Source organism: Mercenaria mercenaria, chromosome 6 (genome assembly GCF_021730395.1).
Source record: "Mercenaria mercenaria strain notata chromosome 6, MADL_Memer_1, whole genome shotgun sequence".
Taxonomy (NCBI): domain Eukaryota; kingdom Metazoa; phylum Mollusca; class Bivalvia; order Venerida; family Veneridae; genus Mercenaria; species Mercenaria mercenaria.
The window spans coordinates 47,426,901-47,450,890 of record NC_069366.1 but is presented as its reverse complement, the minus strand read 5'-3'; the positions used below and the strand labels follow the sequence as shown (position 1 = coordinate 47,450,890).

The following is a 23,990-nucleotide window of genomic DNA, read 5'->3' as shown; positions in this document are numbered from 1 at the left end:
CATATTATACAACTGTCTATGTTGGTTATATGATGCTTTTACTGATATTAAACTTTTATTGTTTATTGTTTTTCCTAGAATCTTTCATTATTTTTTTCAATTTCGAGTGAACAGTAGCACTTTTGAAATATGCAGCTACTGCAACATTTGACAAGTAAATTGCAAAGAGGTTTAAAGGCGACCACTAACAGTTAGTATTAGAAAATGCACGAAACTTTCCTCATGCTGAAGTGACCTCAGTAAATAGTGTTACCTCTGGATTCCCTATGTATGCAACATCTTTCATCATTTAAAGAGTGGAAATGTAATCAGATCTAGAACCTGGTGAAGATATCTATTGCTAGACATAAAATACACTGCCTCTTGTTTCAGTGTTTGTTGTGTCATATTCTAACTATATCCAGGTTGTCCCGTACTATATGATATTAATTTTTATGTCTGTATTGCCTTTACACATTTTGAAATGTAACATGTGTTGAGGCAGATATTTATGCGTACTTTATCATTCTTCTAATATATAATATGAATATATTTAACATTCAATATTTTCAAAACGTATGTTCAAGGTGGTATTCTCTTTCTCTAATATGGAGCATCTTTCTCCATTCACAGATGTGAAGGTTTCTGTCGTACATCTTTTCATACCTTCTTGTTTCGTAGCATATTGCTTTATGATCAAATGCTGTCGCAGATGTGTGTTTTTGGAGTTTGTCTTTCAAATGTCTCCATAAAGGGAAGTCTTTGAGAGTTAGATCTAAATTTATGGATAATGACGTCATATTAAGTAAAATCTCACTTTTCGTAACACACTGAATATTATCAATATTGAAAGGTCAATATACATGATATATATATGAACTGTAAGTTTAAAATTTGCACAATTATTATGATTGGCTATTGCCATGTATAAAACATCTACAAGACAAAATGGACGTACGAAATGGTACCACATATATCATTGGATACCCTGTATGTATTTTCATGAACAGCAGCGACAGTAACTCCAGCAATAGTACAGGCATTAAAAGCCTTTTGTTCGAGTATAAGCATTGGTAAGCACTGCTAACTTAGCAATCATTTAAAAATGTGCTGTTTAAGACGCTTGAATATTTATTCTTATTCAGTGAAAATGACCATTAGCAAAAGAGTAACTAGACAACTGTTGATCCTGAATTAACTTCAATGGCTAGTATTCTCGTTGAGCTAACATGGGGGCACTTAGAGCGACTTGCCCATACAATGATTAAGTTTGATACAAGTACATGCCAATGTGTCCGTTGGCGATATGATAGACGACACGAAATGATTTGCTTGGACGTTGTTACTAATTTTCCTTGAGCTTTATCTATCAAATACTGTTAAAGCAATGAAAGCACTAGAAATGTTTCTATCCTCACATTTTATCAGTTCTTAAACTGTTTTATATCGACATTTACAAAGCAAACTAAAATATTGATGTCAAAAGGTTCTTTTTAGACCAAAAAGCTTTAAAAAATCCACTTTCAATTTTTGATACACAGCTGAACATTTTTATTGCAAAAGATTACGTCATCGGCAGGTGAATCCGTTATTATTCTTTTCAATTATGGCAGCTGCATGTTATGTACTTACAAACAAAACATTGGTTGTATTTAAGAATTCATCCAGTATAACATGTTGCATTAATAATGTTATATTGATTACAAACACATAATGACTTTTATTCATTAGCATTGTTTACTTAATAAAACTTCTATTGTTTGTTTCCTTATTCCTCAGTTCGTTTTACTTGTTCCGATTGACTGATAGGCACGAGTGTCGTATGATTATATGCTAGCAAAACACTACCACTGTTTACTAGGACTGGGCAAAGTAACTTAACAAATTTTGTATAAAAGTGTTTTCGTTTTATACCATAGAGTGTTGCCATTTGTATTTTGGGCAGCACGACATCGAGTCATGGAAACGTATTGTCAAATATCTCAGTACTGAATATATACGACGGTCTGGAAAAGTTTTGAAAGAATATTTTGTTGTTATGTCAAAGACATTTTTCTTTGTTCATATAATAATAAGTATATGCTAGTCCCTATAGGGTCACCCCGTCTAAATGTTTGCCTGCGAAAAAATATTTGCACCCGGATAAAACACAAATTCTGCAGGGGTCCGTTACGAAGCAAGAGTATATTGAGATTTTTGGAACTTCGTCAAATCGTTCAAAAGGTCCTTTTTGGTGTTGTCTAAAAATGTCAGTATATGCCTCGGATGTCAGATATTTCCAAATCTGAGAGCTGCAGACCTAGGCATTTCAGAAATATTATCAAAATGAATTTCGGTTATACGGAAGCGTGAAAGGGCCATCAGACGCTAATACGTTTTAGTACATTACGGCAATGGAAAGGATATTGCATGAACAGTGTATGGGTCCAGTCTACTGATGATACAAATATACAGATATTTCTTTAATTTTCTTGATCTGCTTCTTCCAGTTTACCACCGTATAAAATTCTAGCAGTTTGTAAACGAGCTTGTATTCATAATAAGTCATTAAAACTTACTGGTGAATTACATTTTGGCCTTTTTGTTGAAATTATTAAACGTGTTAAAAAGGTACATGTGATATTGATGTTGTCAGAGATGCTCTCTACAGAAAAATATTATTTGTTCCCATGTGAAATTCATAGTTTATGGTACATCACTTTAAACACGCGGAGTGTCCTAAAGAATAAGGAACATTGAGAAAAAACGTCAGATAAACTATTTACTGGGCAGTCGAACTGCGCGGTTTAGCTGAGAAATGCACGATTGAAATTAGCTAGTATTTTTCTTTCCATGACTATTGTCGACATAATGTATAGTATAATGTACATGACATTTTATTTCTTGCCTGGTGTCAGTGATCCCGAATAAATATGCTCTTAATGTACTGGGAAATTTGAAGATTTCTAAAGAAAAAATGAGTGTGAAAATATAACCACAAATTTAAAGTGCATGTAACTAAAGTTCAAATATTCATTAGGCAACATGTTGTTTCTCCAATACAACAAATACAAACAAATCGCCTGAACAGCAATTTTTGATCTCTTTAGTGTCAATCTTGTTCCATTAAGCACCAATCAAACACTTATTATTACGTGCAATAAACAACTCTATTAGTACAAATTATTAAGTGCAACTTTAATGTAGTTCTGCACGTTCGAAATTTTTTTCAGTAACGTAGAATTTGACTGAATCTTGGTTTTTCTGAACTTCAGAATATACTTAGAAAATTAGGCAAATAAAAAGATAGAGTCGTCTGCTCAATTATTTTCTAGACGGATTTGAAAACATGTGAACTCGAACAATGCTATGCTTCCGAGGAATCTTTTTACAGATTTATGAGCCGCGCCATGAGAAAACCAACATAGTGGCTTTGCGACCAGCATGGATCCAGACCAGCCTGCGCATCCGCGCAGTCTGGTCAGGATCCATGCTGTTCGCTTTCAAAGCCTATAGCAATTAGAGAAACCGTTAGCGAACAGCATGGATCCTGACCAGACTGCGCGGATGCGCAGGCTGGTCTGGATCCATGCTGGTCGCATACCCACTATGTTGGTTTTCCCATGGCACGGCTCATATTTTAACTACTATCACAACAGCAATCTGTAAATGTCGTGCGGCGGCTGTAAAACGTCTCCCGGTACTTGGATTCAGTGTTGTTATATTTTCTGGTCCTTTGGGATCATGGAGTTCATTAACTAGATGTGTAATAGAGTTCCGCTTAAGCCGCTGCTAGGGGCGTAAGAGGTGTTGCACATTTTATTACCTCTCATGAACAGACTCAATCAAACTGAGTCTGCTATTATAGTTTTTTGGTTGCATTCTATGTTTTGAAGGGATCTTTTTTTTACAGATTTTGTTATTCATAATGGGAATCAACGGGAAATTCACAATTTTGATAAAATTTTCGCGAATAAAACTTTGGAATTGTAAAATACATTAATTTTAGCCTATGGTATGGTGAAATAAAATGTATAGGTCGGCAAGCTTATTTTTGAGATATTTGTCAATGATTAATTTTAATACTGATGCACCTATTTCAGGCTGATTTTAAAACATTTTATTTGAATTATCTGACGATATCATATTTTTACAGAAAGCAACATTGCCGTTGTAATAATTCTATCCACTTTTTGCCATTAATTCATAAAAAACATTTTATATTTCCGTATGCCTAGTCCAGGTTTTGTCCTACGTTCCGGATTAATGGCGTTACGTTATCATACGCGCAGAACTACCTTAAAGAAAAACAACTATTATGTCACTCTCCATACTGACTGAAAAAAAGAAATCGTCCATTTATGAACAATGTTGGTAATTTGATTTCCATGCTCTGAGAATGTGAGACTTGTTGTTTTTTGTTTTACAATTGTGTGTTAATAAACCGTCCACTTATGTTACAACATTGAAATAAAAAAAAACTAAAATGTAAATAAATAATGTTCATATTATTCCGCTGAAATACTTTGCTTGAGGACGCTATGAAGTATTCCGCTAAGTGCAATGGTTAACGACAATGCCAATGGCCAATAGCTTAAGTCTGGTGATAGTCAGGCCATGATACATTTCTCCACACGCAACTGAGTAATTTTTAGCTTCAGTTCACACAAGGCAAATGGATGTTCTTTATGAAAGATTTAACATTACAATTAAATCAAACTGGTTAACTTCAGTGTGTAAAAGAATAATTAAATACAGCTTTTTGTAGGCTTATGAAATCAAGATTTTGATAAAAATGTTAAAATGTTCGCATATGCTAAAGACACTTTCATAACAAAAAATTATATAAAAATTAGATGTAATTTGACCTATCAATTTTCTTTTTGTTTTAGATTAGGTAGACATAACCAAAGGTAAGTGCAGAGTTTGATTAAATTCTATTATGTGAAACTCGATAAAATAGCAGAAGTACCAACTTAAAACTGACAAAAATATGCAAAAATAGCCCTTGGGTCTGCTGAACAAGTATTCCTTTCTTTACAAAATCATGTTCTTTTGATTTCTCTGAGCATGTTTCAAATAGATATATTGTTTTCCGTTATAAAAATGCTTAGATAATCAAATTTATGCTGATTATTGTACTTTACTGAAAGATATTTATTACAGAAATTTTGAAAAATATTTAAAATAGCACCATATCTAGGGGCAAATTAAATTGAAACAAAGCTGGTGACCTATTATTTTTATTTCATTTTTCAATACATTTTAACATGGTCTTTTAATACAAAACATTTCATCAAAATCTATTATTGAGAAAAAAAATACGAAACTGTAGCGAGCGTCTTTAAGACTTCTTTAATTTGAGACGTGTTTGTCGAGAAAATTTAAGTAATTCTGATATGTGTATTTTTGTATAAATGTTAAATTACAAATTGACTGTATGATTGTGTGTATGTGTGAATGTATATCAGTTGAAGGCCATACTGGAAATAAATTGTAAAATATCTGTATTTGTACACTTAGTATGTCGCCTTCAGAAAATAAAGTTATTATTGTTATTATTGTTATTATTCTAATAACTGAATGCGCTCCATTGACGTCAGTACATTGATTTAGGAGATGGTTTTGGGTTCTTCCTAATAGAACTGATTGACAGAACGAATGTTACTGATTGGAGAAAGGTTATGTAATCAAAGCGAATATGTATATGTAGAAAGGGAAATCAAGTTACCATATTTGTATTCCATTAGCAGTGAGAGGCCAGGATTCGGCCGATCAACTGCTATGCGAGAAGGTAAAACCCTCTAACTTTTTGCGAACATAATCGTATGATTTTAGCGATCACAAACAGTTATTTTTTTCTCAGAGTCCATGATATATCGACCACTGACGTATGCGTTTATGGTAATTACGATCGCAAACAAAATGAGTGCGCATGTACTTAGATCTTCGGTTGACTTTGAGTTTTCAAACATCTATGATTGGCCCTGCCTGATAAGTAAGATCAAACATTAGTTTTCCTTGTAAAGTTTGAAATAAATGAAAAAGGTTATTGCCGCTAACGAGATCTTTGCATGCAATTCAGGGTCATATTGTGTCATTAGGAGTTAGATGAACGTAGTATTTTTAGAATGATATATTTGTTAAACGATATATTAACTTACCTTAATTATTTTTCTGTCAGGAAGCATACGGTACGGTATTAATTTTTGGAAAATTAAGAGACAGTGTGGCTTTTCATGGATCTAGCCAATTGGTATTTATTGTTTGTTTCTCAAATAAAAGTTTATTCGGTCAGTCTTAAATGAAGGTACATTGTGTAAACTTATTGTAGTCAGTTTAAAACGTTTTTAAGATTTGCAGGTGTGGACTTGGTGTGAAAATAATGCAAAATTTTTACGCAGCCTTAAGACCAGGTTTTACTTCGTTGTGAATGTTTTAGAGGCAAGTTGAGACAAGGGCTATCAAAATATTAGAAATATTTACACTGATCAATATCCGAAAAAACAGGTCAATGAAACGATAATAGGGGATATATACTGAAAATTTGCGCAATGTCACTTCATAATGATAAATATTTGTAAGTTGACAAGATTCCTTAAAGACGCGAAAATACTTGTATTAAGCGAAAGTTCAGTTCTTTATGATAACCTTTTTACCAAATTGGGTTAAAACCCGAAAGCTTTTGGTAGGGATAAAAACCCCGTCGAAGAATGCTTCTTTTGTTTTTGGGGGGTTTACGAAAAATGCAAAACTTTTTTCTTTTCTCATATTTGTGAAAAAGTTTTACAGCGGGTTTTCCCTATCTTTCCAAAATGTGTAAATGTTATTCATTTGACTGCGTCTTTATAGAGTTATGTTTCTTAAAACAAAAAAAAATTTGGGTCTTTTCGTTGCTTTCTTGATGTTGAAAACGAGGGGAAATGTGCTCGGAAACCCTTAAGAAAAGGGCGTTTTGTATCATTTTTCCCAAATTTTATAGATTTTTTTAAAAATTAAAAATTAACATAATGAACTACATGATGTTTTTCTGTTTTGCAAATTTTTCTCTATGTTTTTTGGGGGTTTTATTACAGCCATCTTTACAGAAATAAAAGAAAATATGCTTATTATCACTTACTTTTGTAACTACTTAAATGTTTGAAATCGATTTCGTACAAAGCAACCTTTGATCCGTAATGCTTCGTGTAAGATAAAACAAATGTGAAAAATTTTTTTTCCTTGACCTATCGATGCACAATGAAAAGACATGTTTTTTTTTAAAAATTACCTTTTAAAAAAACACGAAAAAAGTGGATCCCCTGTTCTTTTGGCTTTAAGTTCTAAAGTAAATCAAAATATAAATCTAAATAACGAACAGGTGAAAAAACTACCACATGGACCCCAATAGTTTTAGCGCGTTTTTCTTTTTTACTTGTTTTTTACTATACGGATAAGAAATTCCTTTTCATTTTTTGTTTTTTTTATAGCCCCTTAATTTTTTCCCGAAGTTCTTAAAACAGAAAAAGGTTCTTTCAGTTTTTTACTGACCCAGCAAAGCCACTTGTTAGAGCAAACATTTATATCTAAATATATTATCTCAATTTTTGTAAATTGTTTTAGTAAAAATAAATAAAATTACTGACTTTATTTACATACTTAAACTGACCAAACTACGACAAAGCAAAAATAATGCTAGTTGTGGTTATTAAAATAACTCGAAATTTTCAAATTATAACCTCGAAATTCCCTTAGTATTTCCCTTTTTATCCCCCAAATTTGTCGTATGCCCCTCTGTCGAAGCCCAAAAAAAATTTTCAAAGGCTATTTTTTTTAAACTTTAGACAGTAAAACTGTAAAGTGGATAACTACCTTTTTTTTTATGGTGCCTAGCATTTTAGTTACATGAACTAAACCACCGTGCAACGATATGTGGAAAGAAAGGCCATACACTAATTTTAGACATCAAAAAAAAAATGGCCAAAAGTCAATATTTAAAGACAAAATTCGAAAATTTCCTTTTTATTTGCTTGAAATACCATCAAACCGTTTTTCGTAGCTGGTAAAATACTGAATGTAAATGAGAAAAAAGTAAAAAGAAAAATATAGAAATCTAATTCTTTTTTTTGGGGGGTTTTCATTTCTTTAAAGAAAGAAATCAGAAACGTCGCTACCAAATGATACCTGATCGATGCAGGTAGTTTGTAAAAAAAACGTATTGGTCCAGAAGTTAAAAAACAAAATTTTAATCAGAGTCGACCAAAACCCAAAGGTTTCAAAATGGTTCAATCAATAAAAAATTACCCCAAACTAATCGTTTTCTTTTGCATAAGGGGGGAACTTCTGCAGAATATGGTTGTCGTAAAACTTTGGTTATTTGAATATAAAGTTTGTAAAAAGTTTGAGTGTTTACTGAAAATTTTAAAAATCAACCACGCCTACGCCTGATGATTTGAGTGCTGAATAAAAAATTACAGAGTGCTAGTCATTAGAAACAATAGTTGTAATATAACGAGGAGATAAACTTAAACTTGCGTGTTTGTTTGCAAAGTAGTAAATTTTTCTGTGGGAAATGATTTGTAACTTTTTCCCTTAACTTCCATATGGAAAGTAATAGAAATGGCTTGATAAAAAAACCCAGACAATTATCATTTAAAGGGGGTTTTCTCCACTCCCAAATTTTTAAAAAATATGGTCATATTGACAATTTTTTTTTTGTTTTTTTTTTTTTTAAAATACTGTCCGGGGGTCCCCATTAATGTTACCTGATAACTAACAAAGATTTTTTGGTGTGTATGTAAATGTGGATGTAAATTTTTCTCGCTGAATTCAAGTAAGATTCAAATTTTTGTCGTTCTTCTTAATGTATCAATATTTCAAACCCCTAGCAAAAAAGGAGATAATGTAAGTAGGATGTTAAATAATTTGGTTTGCAAACTTTCCCCTTTCTTCAGAGGAAATTTTGAAAAATTTAGATCATTTTATCGTCACAGAAAAAAATTAAAAAAAGAAGTCATAAAATCTCTTAAGAGGAAAAGGGGGATATACCGAAGAATTAAAAACGGATTTCTGAGGGGGAAAGAATTATGTGCCAAAGAAACTTGGTTTGTTTGTTTTGTTTGTTTTGGCTTTAACCCGTTTTTCACGTATTTCGTCTTTTAAAACGGCGGGAGTTAACCAAACCGTTTTCCCGGATTCTGTACCAGAAAAACCTGTTTCCGCAAGAAACTGCCCCTTTCCCCGCATAAATCAGGGGTGGGGGACTAATGATTTCGACAAATGCGTTTACAAATAGTCCGGGAACCTCGCCCCCCCCAAAAGGATCGAATGCGACCCGAACCCGAAGACCAACGCTCTTCCCTACGAGCAAAGCGGGCGGGCAGCTCATTTGGGTAGATTTATCTAATATTTTTCCCAAAAAGCGAATTTTCCCTAAAATCTTGTGAAGGAATTATATAAAATTTGTTAAGAAAGGGGATACAAATGGGGTCAAAAAGTAGGCATGCATTAGTAAGCGATTTTAAAAATTATTTAATTCCGACCCAAAACCAAAAGGGTTCTCCGATGGTGTGTAAAATGTAAATTGTATTTTCAAAATTTGGAAATAAAAAGGAAATTTCCACAACGGATCTAGTTTTGCCAGGGTTGCCCCCTTAAAATGGAAAACCTTCATTAACTTCATTGATATGAAAGGTATCAAAATGTTTTTTGGTTTTAAAATTTTGTATAAACAACTGGGTAAGGGGAAATTTTGTTAGAGCTATGAGTTAAGTAAATTGTCGTATCAGACATTTTACAATAGTTGTTTTGATGGAAAACTAGTGGCCTGAAACAGGGCGAAATATTTTCGCCTTATTTTGGTCGTGTTCATAATGGATTTGGGAATTTGTTTTTTGTATTTAAATTAAATACTCAAGTTTTTGATATCGGGACGTGTCCTTTATATGTTTTGAAAGTAATTATTTTTTATTCATTATAATACAAAATTTAAAAGCACTTTTTTCATAAAAAATGTGGCTTTACAAAGACAAAAAAAATTTAACATACTATATATACAAAAAATCATTGTTAAAGGTTTAAAAAAGGAAGTGTTAAAAAAAAGAACCCAAAAATTATTTCAACTTTAAAAATTACTTTACAAAACCCTATTAAAGGAGAACAACCCCTTTTCTAACACGGAACAAACCTTCACGATTTTAAATGCGGAAATGAGTTTGAATCTCTGATCCCTCGGGAGGGCATTTCCAAAGCTTTGAGCGCATCTTAAAACTTTGTCATAAACTTTACTGTTCGACCCTGGGTACAAAAAAGCAGGGCCATTCCCGATCTTTATCTTACAAGCTTGTACATGTCCACTATCGAAAAATGTATTTGGAAAGATTCAGTCATGGCTTTTTTGTAAGTGTCAAGATTTTGAACTCAATTCGGGCTAAACCCGGAACCCAAATGCAACCCCTTCAAGACGGGTGTGATGTGATTTTATGTGGAGTCTTTGTTATGATGCGGGCCGCGGTTTTGTACCGTTGAAGTTTTGCAGTGTGTCTTTGGAAATTTCCAGTAGCGAGTTACAGTAGTTACTTTCGTTTAAATCAGAGAGTTCCAAGAGATTGGGCTCGCTGTGATGTCCCCCAATGGGGTTTCTTTTTGCGAAGTTTGCATAACTAATCTAATAAGGCTAACATGCGGTCATGACCATTTTGAACCCATTCGCACCGAGTTCTTCACAAAAATTGAGGGTTTAATCGAGGGGTCTACTTTCCGCAGATATTTTCGGATTTTTGGTGATTTGTGTGAAACAAAATGATTTCAGTTTTGTCAGTATTGAGCTTTAGCGTTCTGATATCAAAGCTATGTCTTTGGAAGATTAAATTTAGGATGGGCTTCATTTTGGGTAGGAAATATTTTTTGGCTTAAACGACAAGTATGTTTGAGTCATCAGCATAAAAGTGATGATTCGGTCCATGGTTTTGCAGATTGCCCAAGGGGTTTTGTGTACTGATGTAGTTTTTGGGTCCTAGGACAAATCTTGTGGTACCTGTATTTCATGTGGACGGAGTAGACAGTTGCCATTTACTAAACTTTTTGGTGCGGTCTTCAATAAGAAGTCTCCACTTAGTGGTTTTCCATGACCCCGAAGTATTTTCCCCCAAATTTTTTAGAAATTTTTTCAGGGTCGATAGTATCAAACGCTCTGACAAGTCAGCATTACCAAAATTGTGATTTCTTTTTGATGGGGATTAAAGAATGTCATTTTGAATTTTGGGAAAAGTGCTTTTCGTCGTGTTTTTCTGAGCAGTGGTGCTGTTTCATGTAGGTTCTTCAAAAAGTCAGGGGCACTCAATCGTTTATCTATACTTTTCCAGCACATTTGAGACAAAAGGGGGTTTTGATACAGCCTGTATTTCTTTATTTCATTGGAATAAAAGTCTGTTTTTTTTTAAAAGGGGGCAAACTGAGTTTGGGGTTATAATGGCAAAAGGGTAGAAAAATCTTAACAAGTTTAAAAAATTTAAAAACTTTTTGTGTAAATGGGTTAAATAAAAGTAAAGAGAGTACCATTCGCAGTTTCAGAAAGCAGTGACGGGGTTTTTTGATTTTTTGCATATAATCGAAGAAAATGTTTCGAAAGTTCTCTAATGAAAAAAAACATCAAACATGTGTGCTATTTTAACAAAAGGTCCCCGTTGCAAAAACTCCTTTGTATTTTTGAAAAAGATAGGAATTAATTGTTAATAATTTTTTTTTTTTACCCAGCATGTTTTTGGTCACTTGTTGTTCGGATTAAATTTTTAGGGCTGTTAGTCACATAAACATTAGACATTTGAAAACATATAGTCTAAAAGCTTTAATCGGTTGGCTATGTTCAGTGTAGTTCACTGGAGAAAAATCGTTACAAACGAAGTATAACTCTATTTTATATTTTTTGATGAAAAAATAAATGGAATGCCTTTTTTTTTTATTTGAAAACACAGTTTTGGACAAATGGGACTTTCGCTGTGTTGAAAGAAGTTTAAAAATCCGTCGGGGACTTTACTTCAGCAAGAGCACCTGCACATGCTTTGGGATGGTTTTTCATATGGAATATTTTACATTGTCAGTGGGGTACGAATTCAAATTTTTAAAAAAAAATCTTTTTAATCAATAAAAAATTCAATATGTTGAAGGAAAGTTTTTTCCCAAGAGAGAATTTAAAATTAACTATGTTAATGTTTGCATCTCCCTCCTTCAAGTCGAAAAATTTAATCCCTTTTTCCCATTAAAAACTTTTCCAGTTAAAATGCGCTTTTTAAAGCACAACTAAAGCCAAAGACAGTTCTTTACTGTAACTTTTCAAATAAATATCTTTAAAACCTAGAAATGCATTTTTCTTGTCTTTTGTTTACACAACAATCAACTTTACCATCTGTATTTAATGTAAAAAGACGCCAAAGAGTTGTTGTCCGAAATGTCATTAGTGCTTTATTTTAGGCGAATCTTTTTTGCGAGCACTTTTAAAACACTAGCCTCTTTTCCCCTCAAAAAAACACAGGATTCATCTCTGGCGGGACAACTTATTTTCGTTTTTTGATAATTATCTCATTTGATCTGAGCCATAGTGTTCAGTACAAAAAAAACCCCCTTTTTGGGAAAAAACATGTTGCATCTATTGCAGTCGTGTGTCAAACGTGTTCACAAACATTATTGTCACAAACGCCTATTTTTGCATATAGGCTATTGAAGTTTAAACCCCTTAAGAAAAATTTTATTACTCACGCCTTTTTTGAGTTAATCTAGTCTTTCCTAAAGGACATCTTTTCTTCGCATGAATTAAAGGAAAAATTTTGAAAAGACATTTGCAGAGTAGTTTTTTTTATCTGTATGGGTTAATTTTAACTCGGCAAGAAATTGGTTAGGTAGGAGGGGTTACCCAGAACACGACATTGTAATTAATTTTTCCCTTTTAGTCTCGTTGGGTCATTTTTTTTAAACTCAGGTTGCCAACACGATCCTTTTTTTTAAATGGTCCCTTATTCCCCTTTCTGATCCCAATGATGTTTGAAAAAAAAATGAAACGTTTTGACGCAATATATTAAGTGTACTGCTGCTCACGCGTCAATGTCACATTTCAGAAAGCTTAGCGTTTTTGGAAAGTGCAAAACCCAAACTACAATATGATGCCTTTATTTGTATTCTAGCTTCAAAAGGGCCCCTGGGAATCGGTGAGATATGTTTTAATTAAGCAGGGATAAAATTTTTAAACCGAAAAAGATTGACAATGAAAGAAGAGGCGTTCAAGGGGGGGGTTTAAATGCGTTTTTTTGTGAAAAAAAATAAGTCATGCAACGAAAATTCTGGGCCCCGATTTGTGCAAAAACTCCCCCACTTTTACGTACATAGTATAAATCTTTTAAAAAAATGCCCTTTTCTAGCACACATTTTTATACTGCTGCCCCCTGTGAAATATCACATTTCAAAGGCTTACGTTGTTTGAAAGGCTGGTCCCTGGTACAAAACAATCCCTTTAAATTGTTTTTCTTCCTTTTAAAAAGGGTCAAGGAGAATCGCGTGGGGGTATAAAAAATTTGCAAAGGCCCGGAAAAAATTTAAAGAAAGGAGGGCCAAGAAGGGCTTAATACGTTGTATCGGAAGAAAGTAAGTGTTTTGGCCCCGACATCCCTAGCGTTGTTTGCAAGCGAATTTTTTCCAGGTCGGGCTCCGAATTCGGGCAAAAAAGCCAATTCTTCTACTTATGTAATAACTATGATAAAAAATTTTCCCGTGTTGGCACTAATGAAAGGGTTTTAAAATTAGGTGTTTGATTGAGTATGTAATATAATCTGTAAAAGATCAGTTGGAAGATAGAATAAAACCAAGCGAATAAAATCGACTCAGTTTGACCTGTATTTCATGGGGGGTAGTGAAATGACAACCCTCTCACGCCCCTAGCACCAGCTAAGGGGAACTCTATAAAATCTATTGAAGGGACTCCATGTTTCCCAAATGGCCATAGAAAAAACTACACGAATCCAAGAACGGGGAAATTTTTTTACACCCATCACACGGCATTCAAGGGAATAGTCTTCCCTTATGATATTCTACATGTATTACTAGAGATTGATTTTTTTGAGCAAATTTAATTAATTAACAAGAGATGAATATACAAAACATATACTTTTTTAATTTTAAATTTTTAACCCTTGAAAATTATTGAAAAGAAGTTTTGTCCCGAAAAACATCACTATCAATTTTTTCGCAGTTTTAAAAGTTCGGGTACGGCACATGTGATTTATAGCGAAATTCCCGGCATGAAATGTGTGGAAACCCCAAAAAACCCCCAAAAACAAGTTAAAAACTTTTACGCTGCATACGACTTCCTTTCCGTAAATGATTTGTAAAACTTTTTGGGGAATTTAAAACCCATTTTTTGAAAAACAAGTTCAATTTTATGGCGTATTGCAATATGGGAGAGAAAAAAAAACACCCATCAATGTGAGTAGTGCTTTGACTAGTTTCTTGATGGACTTAAAAACAAAACAAAAAATTTGGGAGGAACATCTTTGATTCGTTTAAAAAACGTGCATTTAATTTCTTGTGGAAAGCAACGTAACATCTTTTAAACTATTTTAGCACTAGATTGCAAAAAATCGAAAAAATGCTTTTAAAGGCGTAATGTTCATGTTTTAAACACATTTTATACTTCCCTGATCAAAAAAAGTTGTTTAAATACATGCATGACAATTCAGTTTTCACATCTTGGTCTTAGTAATATTGGCCCCTTTAAGACGCAAACAATTCTAAATTGGCACTTATTTATGAAAAAACCGAGGTTTGGGGGAAGAAGGGGTTTAATCCCGAAGTATGATTTGATGTTAAAATTCTGAAATTTGAAAATGGACTTAGTCTTTTTGTTTTACCAAATTGGAAAAAAAGTCTTTAGAATGCTTTTGTGTTGTGACCACATGCATTTTGGCGAAAAGTTTACAGTCGAAATATCTCGATTTTCGTGTTTTCAGATTTTTCGAAAGTACTTCTTGTATATTCTTGATTTTTAAAAGGAGGAGGCGGTGGTAATGGAATTTCTTGATTTTCTAGAAAAAAAAAAAATTTATTTTTTTTCCTTTTGGTGGGTTTTAAAGGAGAGAAAACGGAAGGGGTGCTTATATATGCGCATTCCATGGCAAAGCGTAGATGTTTACGGCCCCATAATAATTGATTCAATTTTTAAAGATAATGGGAAGTCATTCTCATCCATCAGAGGTTTGTCAAAATCTCTGATTTATTTCTTTTGTTTATTTGGTGAGCATGCGTACTTTCATAATTATTACCGGGAGCGGATTCAGCCAATCAGAGTTCGCCATTGTTCAGCCTGCCAAATTTAAAGTTCAAACAACATCTCAGTAAAGTACCTACATGTACTAAAAATAAATGAAGAGGATATTGCAGGACTGCAATTATTAAAGATTTATTCCTCTTATCGGATGTTAAGAAATTTATCTCAAGAAATGATAATATTCTCCATGCTTTTGCATCGATATCGGAAAGGACACAGTCACGCATTTCACGGCCGGTTTTGATTGGTTCGCAATGATTTGTCGCCAAAGGTCAGTTGGCTGAAACTTTTTACCTGTAATGTAACCAAACGAAATACATGTACTGGCAAAATGTGCCAGAGTTTAAATAAGGGAACCATGTTTGTCCTCTGGTATGCGAAAATGAATGGAACCATACTTCTGTTGTTAAAGAAAGGGATTTTTTTTTAAAAATTACAGACAAACTACCAACCTTTTGAAAATATAACTTTATTGTACTTATTGTTATAGGTATTCAAATGATAAAATTGAGGGCTAAAGCAATGCAGTATGCATCAGAGACAGTCTCAAGTGGTATGTTGACTGTGTTCTGTGATCATCAAACTAAACTTCGTTCAGCGATGGTGGCAGCCAGGGAGTACTGTAGAGCACGTATGGATATAGAGGAACCTGTGTGTAAGGTGGCAAACTACTTGTGTACTGATGTCAGAGTGGTCGCTGGTCATGAGGAGGTAAATATTGTGAAATCGTTTCATTTCATTGGCATAAGGTTTTTGCCAGAACAACTATTTATCTCTCCCATCACACAGTGGTGTGGGAGACATATTGATTTACTCCTGTCTGTCTGTCTGTCTGTCTGCCACAAATCTTGTCCACACTCTTAAGTCAAACATTTCTCATCTGATCTTCACCAAACTTTTACAAAATGTGTTTGCTAATTAATAAGCCCTCGGCCAAGTTCGATAACTAGCAGTATCGGAAAAAGCCACAGGCTTTTCGGAATTATGGCCCTTGAAACTTGTTTTTATGCCCCCGCCATAAAATGACGGGGACGGGTGGCGGGGTGCATATAGTGTTACCCCTGTCCGTGTGTGTGTGTTTGTTGTTTGTGTGTTTGGGAAAGGGTGGTGTTCGTGTCCGGGCCATAACTTTGACATGCATGGTCCGATTTCAGAATAATTTGACACAAATGATAAGCATGGATAGACGATATGCGCAAAACCATTTCACTAGCTCAAAGGTCAAGGTCACAGTCCTTGGTTGAATTTAGCCAATTTTCACTACATATGTACTGATAATGTGGTCTTCGTGTCCGGTCCATAACTTTGACATGCATGGTCCGATTTCAAAATAATTTGACACAAATGATAAGCATGGATAGACGATGTGTCTTGCGCAAAACCATTTCACTAGCTCAAAGTTCAAGGTCACAGTCCTTGGTTGAACTTAGCCAATTTTCACTACATATACAGATTACTAAATTTTCTGGTTTTCCTACAATATTTCTTTTAAAATTTTGTAAATAAATAGGGCCAAGGGCCCTTCTTTTAGTGTATGAGCAGTACCATGCCTGTGACCTTTTTCATGTTACGGGGGGCATCTGTGTCTGTGACACATTTCTAGTTTTAATAATAAAAGCACTGAAAGTTGATAAGGCAGTTGAGGTGACTCATTACACTTTACACTAATGTAGATCATTATAGGAAGGTGGTGCACGGGCAGAATTTGTAAAGATCACTTCAGTGACTGGAGTAATTGCGCTATCATTGTTTAATAATCCACGTAATAAAGTAATCCATCAATGATTCTTCATGAAATTTTACACAAATGCACATCACTACAGCTGTTCAGCACATCTTTCCTTAGGTTCTTTTGAATTACTGCTGTTACTTCCCTTTGTTTGAAAATTCATAAAAATCTAACAAAACTGAGTAACTCATTGATCATTGTTGATGGATCTTCAGGAAGCTTAATACAAATACAGATCACTCTAGGGCAGAGTTTTCCCCCTTGATTTGGTAAAAAAGTATGAATTAACAAACCGTGGCAAAGTCCTATGATACAGAACTTGCGTATACCTGGAAATTAAATATCTTTCTAAAAAATAGTCCTCTCACAAAAATAACCTACTTGGCGGAAGATATTAATTTACTGAATTTGCTTGTAAGGAATTTATTTTATGGGTTTTCATAACCATAACACCGTGTCCAACGTATACATCGCATATAGCGCCCCAACATCAGCAATTTATGCCGTGATATATATTTATATTAGTAAATTGTTATACTATTCTCTCGTTAAACAGATGAAAAGTCAATAGAATGGTTTTGAGGGCAAGAAAGTGAACTTGCAAGTGAATGTCCGCATTGGAAACCGACACCACACGTCTGTTAACTAGAATGTTTGAAGAAACTAGAGAATTACTAGTCAAAATCACATTACCATGGGAAGCGTGAATGATCTGTCTCTCGTACTGAATATATCGCTTCTTTCTTTACTTTAATGAAAATAAGTAGTTTTTCTTACCTTAAAGGATGTTGACAAAATCCACAGGAAATGCCAGTAATGGAACATACAATAAACTGTGTATTTAGTGTACATGTACCCACCGAAAATGCGACGTATACGTTGGACACTGTGCATAAGATCCGTGAAAATTAGTCACCAATAGACGTTACTGATTTTGCAGTAGGTTTAGCAAGTTTGTACTTACATGTATATGTGTACATGTAGTTAATCCCTAATGATAAGCATAGAAAAGTTTGACCTCTAAATGTAATTGAGTTATTTACTACACTTCAAGAGCTCAGATGAAGGATTTACAAGTTTAATTTGAACATCTGCCACTAAATTGTGTAAAATATATTCCGTCTTGATTTTTGTAACATGACAAGCATATTGAAATTAGACTGAAGTCTTAGGCCTGTGACAGTTTGCAGTGCTTTGCACCCATATAGGCTTGAAATAGCAGAAGTCAGATGGTGCACTAAAGAATGATCATTTATTCTAGCATAAAACTGCTGTTCTTGTCACTTTTCGGGGTTGTTTTAACAGGAGAGAAAACGTGTGTTAACAGAGATTCTCGCGATCGCGTGCCGTTATAATTAACACCTTCTTATATATGCGCGTTCTGTGGCAAAGTGTAAACATTCAGCCCCAAAACGGGTAATTCAAAAGGAAATGACGTCAACATAATAAAAACAAGACATTAATGACGTGGAGTGACATTGTATTCATTTATAAGTTTTTACGCGTTTTATGCTAGAATAGCGTTAGGGCATGGTCATTTCGTGTTACAACATCTGCAGAATCTCTCATGATATGTTGGTACCCTCGCCGTAACGGTCTCGAGCACCAACCAATCCCTCGGGGATTCTGCAGATGTTACAACACTAAAAAACATGCGTTTTCCCAACATACAATTTTTTTAGCTCATCTGATTTTTTGAAAAAAAATGATGAGTTATTGTCATCACTTGAGCGGTTGTCGGCGTCGGCGTTGCCTGGTTAAGTTTTATGTTTAGGTCAGCTTTTCTCCTAAACTATCAAAGCTATTGCTTTGAAACTTGGAAGACTTGTTCACCATCATAAGCTGACCCTGTATAGCAAGAAACATAACTCCATCTTGCTTTTTGCAAGATTTATGGCCCCTTTTGTACTTAGAAAATATCAGATTTCTTGGTTAAGTTTTATGTTTAGGTCAACTTTTCTCCTAAACTATCAAAGCTATTGCTTTGAAACTTGGAATACTTGTTCACCATCATTAGCAGACCCTGTACATGAAGAAACATAACTCCATCTTGCTTTTTGCAAGAATTATTGCCCCTTTTGGACTTAGAAAATCAGTTTTCTTGTTTAAGTTTTATGTTTAGGTCAGCTTTTATCCTAAACTATCAAAGCTATTGCTTTAAAACTTGCAACACTTGTTCACCATCATAAGCTGACCCTGTACAGCAAGAAACATAACTCCATCCTGCTTTTTGCAAGATTTATGGCCCCTTTTGGACTTAGAAAATATCAGATTTCTTGGTTAAGTTTTATGTTTAGGTCAACTTTTCTCTTAAACTATCAAAGCTATTGCTTTGAAACTTGCAACACTTGTTCACCATCATAAGCTGACCCTGTACAGCAAGCAACATAACTCCATCCTGCTTTTTGCAATAATTATTGCCCCTTTTGGACTTAGAAAATCATTTTCTTGGTTGAGTATTATGTTTAAGGCAACTTTTCTCATAAACTATCAAAGCTATTGCTTTAAAACTTGCAACAGTTTTTCACAATCATAAGTGGACACTGTACATCAAGAAACATAACTCTATCCTGCTTTTTGCAAGAATGATGGGCCTTTTTAGACTTAGAAAATCATGGGTTGGACAATATTTCTATTATACAAAAAAAATCAGATGAGTGTCAGCACCCGCAAGGCGGTGCTCTTGTTTTATCTTTTAATGTTTTTCCCCTATATATGGAATTATAGATTCTGTCATACTTCCTTTATGCTATAACTGGAAATTCTGGTTGAGTGGATAACTTTGATGTAGGATGTGAGCACTTCATGGTTGTTACTTATTCAACTTCAAGTTGGCATAACTTCAAGGCCAGTCAAATTTAGTGTTATGGCTCCATGTCTGGAGGCTATGTTTTATTTCCAAAATGATAAATTATTTGAAGTAGAGCAGACCTTCTGCACACCATTGTTTGTAGTTTGGAGAAATTTACTTTTTATCAAGTTATCAATATGTTTTTTCAGGCATTGGATTTTCTGCAGCAGTATGGAAAAGAATGGGGCATTTGCAGGACTAAGAGGTTACCAGTCTCCGGAGCATTCCACACCAATCTGATGTATGGTGGCCGACCGTTCTGGAAATACTGGGATGCCTGGGATAAAGTTACACTGAAAGAACCAAAATACAGAATCCACTCAAACCTGGATGGCAAGCAATACCGGTATGTCACTTTTTCAGTTAAGTGTTTAATTACATCACTGAATGACTTCTTTGAATGTGTTTATATATATATATGTAAATATTTTAAGCAGTGAAAGCAAGTTAATGCCCCTGAAAGGCTACTGTGACTGACCTTGACCTTTAAAGTCTAAGAAGTGGAAGAATGTGTACAAATTCTGCATGTATATTTGTATGAAAGCGAATAATTCTTTTGCATTAAAATTAAAAAGTTAATTATATACTTTACTACATCTTTGTTACCAGGGTTTCAGAAATCTGCAAATTTACTGGTAGCCCATTGGGCTACCGAAATTTTAATCTGGTAGCCCGAACATTTAAGTTTATTTGGCAATGGCCATTTCGGTTTATTTACTATGTGCTTCTAAACTACAGTGGATGGAATGATTAAATTATTAGAGGTTTCATAATTTTAGCCATACCCACATTGTTATAAATTTTGTTCTCTTAAATAGCAATTATCATTACTCCTTTTTCTCATTTTAAAAGATAAAACTACATGTTTTTAAACTGAGAAATATTATCAGGAGTACTCCTGATAGTTATTGCAACATGGCAATAAAAAAAAGGAATGCAAGTCAATTTTTATAAACTTGCAATTCCTTAGAACTTACTAACTTAGATCTGTATGAATTGTAATTTATCTCAAAATTATTTAAAGTTGATCCTGTTTGATTCTAAACATCTGTCTGGTTTAATAAACGGACTAGAACCGCGTATATAACGTCTCTCAGTTTCTTGGCACTGTGTATTCACTTATCCGAATTTATGTTTGTCCAAAATTCTGTATACTTTCTGATATTTTGCAAAATCATGGTCGATTTTTCTGCATTTTAGGCAAGTATTTAAATTGAAAAGCATGAACAATCAGTGTAAGCACTAAACTGCCTCAAAATCAAATATCTGTTCTTTCAATATTGAGGTCAGCGAAATCGAAAGTACACTTTGGCAGGTGGCGCTAAAATGACGTAATTTTAAGACTGGTTTGCATATTGTTTTAAACAATACCGATCAGCGATTTTGATGTTATTGGATCAGTCTAAAATCACTATTGCACATTTGCCTGCGGGTACGATTAAACGGTTAATTGTTTGCCGATTGTGACAGTAGGTGGTAAGATAATTAAAGCCTGGGGCATGTATCTCTTGATAAACAAGGGGATTATAGACGACTATCAAAATTATATTTGAAGACTAAATAATTGATTTCCGGGCTACTCGATACGGAGTTTCAAGGTAGCCCGGCGGGCACGCTCTGAAAAAATTTAGTAGCCCGACAGAATTTTCTGGTAACCCCCGGGCTCCGGACATGGGATTTCTGAAACCCTGTTTGTTACATTCTTAAGCTATTAAGATTTCAGGTTTTGTGTCTCATATATTTACACTGGTAATTATAGCTGATAAATCACCCTTTGTCATAAAAACAAGAAATATATTGTTTGTAAAGGTTTCTAGGATTACAATGTTTAATAATTATACCCCCACAAAACGAAGTTTGGAGGGGTATATAGGAGTGAGCTTGGCGGTCGGTCGGTTGGTTGGTTGGTCGGTCGGTCTGTTGGTTTTTGTGGTTTCCAGATGATAACTCATGAAAGCCTTGACTGATTTGAATAATTTTTGATACACGGATGTAACATCAGAAAATACAGGTCAAGTTTGAATTTGGTTTCAATAGGTCAAAGGTCAAGGTCACAGTGACCCTGAACAGTAAAACGGTTTCTGGATGATAACTTGAGAACACTTGGGCCTATGATCATAATTCATATATTTTTGTACACATTTTGTTGTGTGTTATATTTTTGTGTCTTTGAGGCGGCAGGTAATTTTGAGGTTAGAGTAACTTAGTGAGTTCGAGCTATTTAGATTCTTTTTGTGCCCCCCCCCCCCCCCCCCATGAGTGGTGGGGGCATATAGATTTGCTCTTGTCCGTCCGAAGTTTGTGACACGCCTAGCTCAAAAAGTATTTGATATAAATTGATGAAACCTTGCATGAGTCTTTATCATGATATGAACTTGCGCACCTCCTATTTTTCGTCTGGCTCCGCCCCCTAATTTTAGAGTTGTGGCTCCTGAAATAGTCAAAAATGCACATTTTCACCTTGTGACATGCCTAGCTCGAAAAGTATTTGATACAGATTCATGAAACCTTGCATGAGTTTTAATCATGATATGAACTTGTGCACCTCCTAATTTTCATCTGGGTCCGGCCCCTATTTCTAGAGTTATGGCCCCTGAAATAGTCAAAAATGCACATTTTCACCTTGTGACACGCCTAGCTCAAAAAGTATTTGATATAAATTGATGAAACCTTGCATGAATCTTTATCATGATATGAACTTGCGCACCTCCTATTTTTCATCTGGGTCCGCCCCTTATTTCCAGAGTTATGGCCCCTAAAATAGTCAAAATATGCACATTTTCACCTAATTATGTGCCTCACACAAAAAGTATTTAATGTAAATTCATGAAACCTTGCTTGAGTCTTTATCATAATGTGACCTTGCACACTTGGCATTCTTCTTGAGAATTTTAGCATTTATTACAGAGTTAAGGCCCTTGAAATAGCCAAAATAGTGGATTTTTTGTTTGTGATGCTCATTGCTCAAAAAGTATATAGTATAGAATAATGAATCCATTTCATAAATATTTTTTTGAGGCTATACCCCATTAAGACTGCAAACATTTGAATGATTTCCCCTTATTTGTGACAAATGACATTAATGTACCAGTTGGGGGCACACCCTGTGTCCTACAGACACATTCTAGTTTATCATAATTGTCTCTTCTTTTTTTTTCAGGTATGAAGAAGGTCAAGATTCACTAAAATACATATTAAGGAAGCAGATGATGAGACCTGTTGCTTGGGAACAGTTAATGCATATACTGTATACTCGGAAACAGGGATCAAATTTTCCAAAGACATTTGAAGTCGGGCCGGGAAGACAGCTTGGGTACTTACTGCAAAAAACTAACTCAAAAGCTTTTGAAAATTATAAAAATATAGAATGCTGAAATAAACATTCATATAGATCTTTGTGATTAGTTATAAAAAGATAAAAAGTCATTGATGGAGCATTTGAGCATGTCCACATAGGTGGTCCTATATTTTATTATTTGTCTGATTTGATTATGCATGTTTTTACTGGAGTACTGTTAAAAATATGAAATGAATAAAAATTTAAAATCCTCCTTTTTCACTTTGTCAGTATAACAGATGGCTTTTTAAGTTACACAGAGTTAAAGGCTCACAGGTGAGCTATTATGATTGTGCTATGTCTGTCATTAACTTTTTATTATCCCATGCCAAAGGCAGAGGGATATTGTTTTGGTATTGTCCTTCCTGATGTTCATCTGGCCATGCATGCGTGCCTCCGTCTGTCCAAAATTGAAAGTGCTTATAAATCAAGAAGTATTTAAGCTAGAATATTAAACCTCACATAATTATTAATTACCCCATGACCATTGCTCACACACTGTATCATCCCCCTTCACTTAGTAAAAGCTGAGTTGTTCCCTTTGATATGTTGGGGGAAAAAAATGAAAATGCTTATAATTCAGAAAGAATTGCAGCTAGAATTATCAAACCTCACATGATTATTAATTAGCACATGACCTATGCTCTCACATAGTATTGTCCCCCTTGACCCAGTAAAAGCAGAGTTATTCCCCTTGATTTGTTTGGGGAAAAAATTGAAAATGCTTATAGTTCAAAAAATAAAATTTTAATACTAGGTATATCAAGCCATATACAGACTGCTTTGGGCAAGCCTAAACAGCAAATGGTTCTGAGATCAGCTTTCA

The 23,990-nt window shown here is 34.3% G+C and overlaps 1 protein-coding gene across 1 annotated transcript; it reads left to right on the top strand.

Moving 5' to 3' along the window:
• The first annotated feature begins 15,147 nt into the window (after positions 1-15,147).
• On the top strand, positions 15,148-23,378 carry LOC128558030 (malonyl-CoA-acyl carrier protein transacylase, mitochondrial-like). Its single transcript, XM_053546793.1, has 4 exons — positions 15,148-15,174; positions 15,710-15,958; positions 19,977-20,173; positions 22,988-23,378. Exons 1-4 carry the CDS (start codon positions 15,148-15,150, stop codon positions 23,199-23,201), a joined length of 687 nt encoding a protein of 228 aa, XP_053402768.1. The 3' UTR covers positions 23,202-23,378.
• The last annotated feature ends 612 nt before the right edge of the window (positions 23,379-23,990 follow it).

Excerpts from the sequence above, each read along its gene's own strand:
- LOC128558030 (XM_053546793.1), top strand. The coding sequence starts at position 15,148 with ATGGGAAGTCATTCTCATCCATCAGAG. Across the intron at positions 15,959-19,976 it reads TGGTCGCTGGTCATGAGGAG|GCATTGGATTTTCTGCAGCA; the intron begins GTAAATATTGTG and ends ATGTTTTTTCAG. Across the intron at positions 20,174-22,987 it reads CTGGATGGCAAGCAATACCG|GTATGAAGAAGGTCAAGATT; the intron begins GTATGTCACTTT and ends TTTTTTTTTCAG.